General features: G+C 43.6%; 1 protein-coding gene across 1 annotated transcript; it reads left to right on the forward strand.

The window, feature by feature from the left end:
• The first annotated feature begins 1,825 nt into the window (after nt 1–1,825).
• Nucleotides 1,826–7,428, forward strand: LOC100835846 (vacuolar-processing enzyme). Its single transcript, XM_003569170.4, has 9 exons — nt 1,826–2,173; nt 2,982–3,146; nt 3,558–3,714; nt 3,882–3,967; nt 4,067–4,266; nt 5,040–5,088; nt 5,167–5,379; nt 5,518–5,724; nt 6,922–7,428. Exons 1-9 carry the CDS (start codon nt 1,967–1,969, stop codon nt 7,102–7,104), a joined length of 1,467 nt encoding a protein of 488 aa, XP_003569218.1. The 5' UTR covers nt 1,826–1,966; the 3' UTR covers nt 7,105–7,428.
• Nucleotides 7,429–7,750: the final 322 nt, after the last annotated feature.

Here is a 7,750-nt window from a genome sequence, read left to right on the forward strand (position 1 = left end):
ATATGATAATACAACAATCTCAAGCACGAAGGCGATCACAAAGATAACAACGACACCAATGAAACTCGGATAGAAATAACCGAAGCACACAGAGACGAAGATTTATCCTGATGTTTACTCTCTTGGGAGAGAGCTAGTCAACGTTGGAGACGTGTGGGTTATCATGAATGACCACCAATGCCACTGAGGACTCGTCTTGTTCTCCTCTCGCCTCCTTCACGAAGTAGGAGCTCAATCACTAGTGGTAGGTCTTGAGGTGACATCCAAACCCTCACAAACTTCCCCAGGGCAAATTCACATCTTGGAAGTTTCCGGAATGGGCTCCAAGTGTCTAGGAGTACTCGGAACTCTAAGAGTAATAAATCACTTGATGGACTTGAAGAGGAACAAATCTCTTTGGTGAGACGTAGATCTAGCCTCTAGGGCTGTCCTAGCTCACACTGGCTCTCGTGACAAACATCGTCACATTTCTTTCCTTATCATTAGTAGTAATAGAAAGACATTTATTTGACGATCTAGACCGTGGAAGGACCACCATAGCAAAGTAGCAAACATATCTCGCTTGTGAAACTAATTAAGAAGACCGACGTGTATATGGAAATGCCGTCGTGGGAGTAGCTAGCGTGCTAGGTCGACATGATACTGTAGCCGAGGTGCAGCACGGCACTCAATCGAAGAGTCTCCACGCGACACCTGGTTAGCAATATTCGATCAGGCCAGCGGGTGCAGTATACCTACCTGGAGTTTGCTCAACGTAGAGCGTGTAGAATTAATGTGCCGAACTCAACTCCCTTGATCTGTCCAAATTATTTTAACATGTATGCAATGTCACGTCCCCGCAAAAAAAGAAAAGAAAAAGAAAACTATGCACTGTTACGGACGATGATTCATACGGCCGGACGTACAGGTGGTTAATCATCGTGTTAATTAATTTGTTCCCTGCTTTAACACGCTCGCAAAAAAACAAATGTAGGCACTATATTCCGAAGCTTCGAAGCGCAACGGAGATTGGCTGTTCCGTTCTCCGTGGCCAAGCAGAAGGGACGGCTGATTTTTCTCCAACGCAGCTGGCGGCACCTACAGGTCGGCCAAAACCGGAACAACCAGCTGGTGGTGTTGCAACCTGAGCTTCTTCTGGTGATTGGTGATTTGGCATCGTACGTACGGTGGTGTTGCAACGGCGACCACCACCTGAGCTACCTGGCCCCACATTCAGGTTTCAGCTACCCTCCACGGCCAACTGGGTTGTGGACTTGTGGTCCCTCACCGGCGGTCGCATGGAGACAGAGAGGTGGTCCTGTGGGCCTACACACAGACACACGGACGGCAGATGAAAGAGCAAGAAAAAATCTAGGAGGAACAAACGATTATTAGTTCTTCTGAAGAAGCCAAAACAGACGATTAGCTTAGCCATCAAAGGACACAGCCCAACGCTGCACACACAACATGTAAAAGTACTCAAACATGTACTTCCACAAGAATAAACTGAGAACCAAGTTATGGATTTAAATCTACCCAAACCATAGAGTAACAAATTATGTTCAGAGAGAATGAAAATAAACCTCGGTTGCTTTTGTAAGGTGTTCATGTAATCTCCACTTGGAAAAAGCGCTTTGCCTCTTATACAAAAGTACTCCATCCGTTTCATAATTTTTGTCTCAAATTTGTCCAAAATTAAATGTATTTTTTTTAAAATGTCTAGATACGTCATCGTGTAAGATTTCGACAAGAATTATGAAACGGAATGAGTACAAGCCCCGATTACTGCCACCGGGTCCCACCAAACGTGGGCCCCAGCGACGAGCCACTCATTAAATAAAGATCTCGTGGGCGCCGGCGCGTAATAAAAGGAGACGTTGGAGGCTTTCCCTTCCTCCAGCCCGAATTAAACCCCTCTCTCTTCTTCCTCCGCTCCATTCCCTTCTTCGTCTCCACGGAACCCAAAATCGGAACCAAACGCCATCCCATGGCGTCCTTCCGACTCCTTCCCCTCGCGCTGCTGCTCTGCGCCTGCCTCTCGGCGCACGCGCGGACCTCGCTCCTGGAGCAGACCATTCGGCTCCCGTCGCAGCGCGGCGCGGCGGGGCAGCAGGAGGTCGACGATGACTCCGTCGGGACCAGGTGGGCCGTCCTCATCGCCGGCTCCAACGGGTACTACAACTACCGCCACCAGGTGAGCGCGAGCTTAGGTGCCAGCATGATACAGTTTAATTGCCTAATTGGTAGCAGTTACTAGTGAAGTACTCGTTTATTGTATCTGCGATCCTCGATGTTCCTTCCTGTTGGTTAATTCCTTGCGTGCATCGCCGTAGAAATAGAGACTCGAAGATATTCTGTTCCGTTTGGCGTTACGGTGCATTCCGGAAATCTATCTCTTGCCCCGTATGGTTCACATGTCGAGTAATCCCACCATAATTGGGTAAGGTTTTGCGCACCCGGTTAATTATTCACGAACGATTTCATGGGGGGCTCATTCTGCTTATCAACTGGTTGCCGTCCTTTTTCGTCCACTCTTGTATTTAGTACTGTTGTTTTGGCGGAGTGGGAAAAATAAAATGAAATGAAATAAAATAAAGGCGGCGATATGAGTGGGCTGGAAGTAGTACTTCTTTGAAATAATAAACCTAGTAATTACGGCTCATGCATCATGCTAGTATCTTGTTTATTGCTAGTGAAAATTTAATAATTTAAATTAATTGCACTAGTCAGCTAAATGATTTTATTGGTGCGACATACTGGCAGCTCTATTGACACGATTTCAGCTGTGCTTTTTTGTACTTTTGCACCGTCCCTTTGTCAGTGTTCCAAATTACCAGTAGAGTACTCCCTCCGATTCATAAAAAGTGTCGCCCACTTAGTACAAAATGGACGACACTTTATGGATCGGAGGGAGCACTATACTTCTATCCTAGTGCTTAAATTTGGCGTGATTAATGGTGACTACGAAGTGTCGTGTTTAATTTAGGGATTGGATTTTGCAGGCAGATATCTGCCACGCCTACCAGATTATGAAGAAGGGCGGCCTCAAGGACGAGAACATCATTGTCTTCATGTATGATGATATTGCACACAACCCGGAGAATCCAAGGCCCGGTGTCATCATCAATCACCCCCAGGGTGGAGATGTCTATGCTGGAGTCCCAAAGGTAGTCAATAGCCATGCGTATTAATCCGAAAGTTTTTATAGTTGTTATAGTTGCTTCACAAGGGTGTGATGGTTGCAGAAAAATATGACACGATAACTTAGAAATTGCATAAAAGAAATTTCAATAGCAGTTTGTACCTCATTGAAGATGACTGAATTGCTAAATATTCGTCAGTCTTGACGCCTTCTGCCAATTTGTTGTGAATAAGAACAAGCACCACTGGCCCATCTTCTCCTGAATTGGGACTTGGGAGGTGACGGGGCAAGAGTAGACTTAATCAATAGAGTGCCAACTTTTTCTATGATAATGTTAACATCTCATTTGAACGAACCAATTCCAATCATCATACATTGCTATCCATAATTTACCATCTGTTTGACTTAATTTTCTCTATTTTCACTTTCACTGTAGGACTATACGGGGAAGGAGGTTAATGTCAAGAACTTCTTTGCTGTCCTGCTCGGCAATAAAGCTGCTGTGAGTGGTGGGAGTGGCAAAGTTGTGGACAGTGGCCCTAACGATCACATTTTCGTTTTTTACAGTGACCATGGGGGTCCTGGTGTCCTTGGTCAGTATTCAGAACCAACCATTTTTTGCACTTTCTGTCTTTTGATGTCCTTGGAATTTAATGTCTGAAACCAATCAGAATAGATATATTATGTATATACATACAAATCTCGATATGTAATTAACTTATTCCATATATCATTGTTTTTTGTTCTATGAAATTTTCAGGCATGCCTACCTACCCATACCTTTATGGTGATGATCTTGTAGATGTGCTGAAGAAGAAACACGCTGCTGGAACCTACAAAAGCTTGGTACCGATCAGTAGTTTGGTTGTTGTTAGCTCTGCGTCTGGGTGATCTGCTGCTTGAAGCAATGACTGGAGAAGTATTCATGATTCTCTTATTTTGCAGGTATTTTACCTTGAAGCCTGCGAATCCGGGAGTATCTTTGAGGGGCTTCTGCCGAATGACATCGGCATCTACGCGACCACTGCGTCGAACGCAGAGGAGAGCAGCTGGGGGACGTACTGCCCTGGAGAGTACCCGAGCCCTCCGCCAGAATACGACACCTGCTTGGGCGACTTGTACAGCATTGCTTGGATGGAAGACAGGTACTTGATTCCTCATCCCTCACACATTTTTGCACTCACGTCGGTTAGTACTTTCGGGCATCGTAAGGTATATTATGTCGAAGTGATGAACCAACTAGTACGGCACTACCTGCTATGTTTCCTGATTTAACTAAGATGCTAGTGAGGCGCATGTGTTTTCTGAAGGAAGGTGATATACATGTTTTGATTACTTTTAGGTGCACAAGCATGACAAATGTTATGTGTATAGCATGTGGCCCCGTCTTACTGTGCCTTTTTCAAAGCATGTGACTATGTCGTCGTCGTCGTCGTTGTTAAGTCCCTTAACTACACAAAATAAATCTACTATTCAGCTGTGCCTGCCCAGCTTATAGTCAACTCTTTGAGCTGGAGCAAACCGTGTAAGTAGACACCCAAAAATAGCCCATGTGCTGTTGCTGCAGGCTGCAGGCTGCAGTCAGCTGAATGCCATGCATGTAACTGCCCGACTTGGAGCTGTTCTGTTGGCTGTAGGTAGTCTGTCCAATAAACAAGGATTGCAAGTACATATGATGGCCATGCAGCTGCGGGCTTCATTAGTGCTGTAGCATACATGTTAATGTTGCATACAATCACATTCTGTGAAATTGAAACAGAAGATCACTAATATATTCTCCTGTCCGCTGTTATGGTAATGCTTGTAGCATTTCCTCATGTTAAGAGCCGAACTCTGAGTCAAAATCCTTGAGTCATTTGTTTGAAGGGAGATGCCATTTTAGTTCTACTCTAATAGTATGAATTTCTAATTTTGACAGCGATGTCCACAACCTGCGAACTGAATCTCTTAAGCAGCAGTATGACCTGGTAAGTGCCTCCCATTGTGTTTTGTTTTACCTTAACCTTGCATCAATTCTTGCCTAATATGATGTAATGGTTGATCAGGTCAAGAAGAGGACGGCGCCTGAGAACTCATACAGTTATGGATCCCATGTGATGCAATACGGTTCTTTGGACCTGAATGCTGAACATCTTTTCTTGTACATTGGGTCAAATCCTGCTAACGACAACACCACCTTTGTGGAAGGAAACTCACTGCCGTCATTCTCAAGAGCTGTTAATCAGAGGGATGCTGATCTTGTTTACTTCTGGCAGAAGGTTCGCAATTACATGAGAAATCTTCTGATCTTGATTTTACTGTCACAAGATCTGTTGATCTTGCCATGCGTTGCCCATAACAATGGCATCATTTTGATGGATAAACTAACTGGGTGCTTTCTTTTATTTTTCATGTAGTACCGGAAATTGGCTGAGAGCTCCCCTGCCAAAAACGATGCTCGGAAGGAATTGCTTGAAATGATGGCCCACAGATCTCATGTTGACAACAGTGTCGAGCTGACTGGAAACCTTCTGTTTGGTTCTGAGGATGGTCCCATGGTGTTGAAGACTGTTCGCACAGCTGGTGAACCTCTTGTTGATGACTGGGGCTGTCTCAAGTCTACGGTAAGGCCTCACTTTACTTTGGTCGGTTATGTATCAGCATCTATGTTATGTTTCTGCCATGTTTTTCTATTGTTTAAGTGTTGAGTCTGGGACTTGGGTCAAATTTTGAAAATTCGCTTGCAGCTGTTATTGGTTCAAAATTCTAATCACTTAGATTAGAGCAGTAATTCGATTCTTGCTGATTTTTTTTATTGATTGACTCATAAGTAGAATTGCCTTAATCTACTCCCTCCATTTCACCATAACTATCTACAACCTTGAGAGTCCCTGTTCTGAAATATTTGTCAATTGAGGGAATTAGTATAATAAAAAAGAGGACCGAGGATACTCACCGTACTAGCACCCCCAACATGTTCTTGAGAGGAAGGTGGGATTCGATCGAACCGGGGTTGGTTTGTAGCAGAACCGTGTGCCCGCCTTAAATAAGTGGGTGGCTCGGAGGAACTAGCCAACTAGTGAGGATTGGGCCCCAGATGGCTAGCCCACCTGTGGTGCTAGCCGGTAAGACCCTGGGTGTTTCTCCTGGATTTAGTATAGTTAATGCAATGTTTCCACACTCTACTCATACTTTTTATGTTATCGAATAGGTTAAGTGGTTGTAGTATGCCATTTTAATACTCCCTCCGTCTCATATTAAATGACTTTCTATTACATGTATCTAGATGCCTTTTGGGCATAAATACATCCATATTTGAACAAACTTGAGTCACTTAATATGGAACGGAGGGAGTAGGACATCAGGGGTATACATGGTCATTTCTTGTCAACTCTTTCTTAGATTTACTGTCCATACGTAACTAGGTGAGGGTTTTACTTTTCGGCAAAGAAATTAATTTATGGATTGCAAGCTGTCGAGAACCAACTATCTTAAGTGATCCTAATTACCACTAAAGGAAGGAGTGGATGCGATTAAAAAAAAAAAAGAACCAGCATTTCCTGTCTACTTCTTGATTAATATAGTTATGAAGGCATCTGCTAATTTGTACCCGGTGTGCTCTTCGTCTAACAGCCAAACTGTAAGAGAAAGGTCGATCAAACTTTTCAAGATGATACTTTTAGTTTGAAGCATCGAGTGTTCTAGCTAGTTACTTCAGTTCCACATATTGCCAGCTCTTGATTGAATACATACAGGTGTTATCTGGCATACGTAATATCTTTTGCCCCTGCACAACTAATATGCTTCTGCTTTTTGTTCAGGTCCGTGCTTTCGAATCACAATGTGGCTCTTTGGCACAGTATGGAATGAAGCACATGCGATCATTCGCAAATATCTGCAATGCTGGCATCCTTCCTGAAGCGACAGCAAAGGTCGCGGCTCAGGCTTGCCCAAGCATCCCAGCCAACCCCTGGAGTGCCACACACAAGGGTTTCAGTGCTTAGATCATAGGTTAATCAAACTTAGTATTTCGGATACTGCACCATACCAATTTCCCTTCCTATTCACACAGGGTTGGTAGTGCTTCAACGAACCTTGGTGAATCAGCTATGCGTTATTTCAGCTATTCTACAATAGCAAGTTGCCTTAGTTATGCTCGACTTATGATGTACATATACCATAGTAGGAAGTGATTTGGGAATATTACCTGTGATTGCTGTACATACTTGTGATTGGTAATATGATATGTTAGATATAGCTCGCAACTCCCTGTATGAAGAATGCATTCTTTCTATTTCTATGTCGCCTGAGTAATCTCATGTTGAACATGACTGCCTCTTGTCGCTCTTTTATCGACCATTTCAAATCCTGTTGTTCCGTAGCAGGCTTGTAGCTTCTGACTGCCTCTTGTTGATATCAGCATCCAGAGTTTGCATGTACCACATCCTGACACATTGTTTTGTTGTAACATGCCATCCTTATTCATTACATGCGCTTTATAATTTTACGAGTAAATTTCAACCAACCACATTTATTACATGCGCTTTATAATTTTACGAGTAAATTTCAACCAACCATATTTCTTGGTGCAGTCTTTTCAACCAACCACACATTTTGCTAATTTGTCTAGAAAACCACACTTTTTCGGTC

Source organism: Brachypodium distachyon, chromosome 2 (genome assembly GCF_000005505.3).
Source record: "Brachypodium distachyon strain Bd21 chromosome 2, Brachypodium_distachyon_v3.0, whole genome shotgun sequence".
NCBI lineage: Eukaryota > Viridiplantae > Streptophyta > Magnoliopsida > Poales > Poaceae > Brachypodium > Brachypodium distachyon.

What these genes read in the sequence shown, in the direction of transcription:
- LOC100835846 (XM_003569170.4), top strand. Translation starts at nt 1,967, where the DNA reads ATGGCGTCCTTCCGACTCCTTCCCCTCGCGCTGCTGCTCTGCGCCTGC. An exon ending in CTGGAACCTACAAAAGCTTG is followed by an intron (nt 3,968 to 4,066) that starts GTACCGATCAGT and finishes CTTATTTTGCAG; the next exon opens with GTATTTTACCTTGAAGCCTG. An exon ending in ATTGCTTGGATGGAAGACAG is followed by an intron (nt 4,267 to 5,039) that starts GTACTTGATTCC and finishes TAATTTTGACAG; the next exon opens with CGATGTCCACAACCTGCGAA.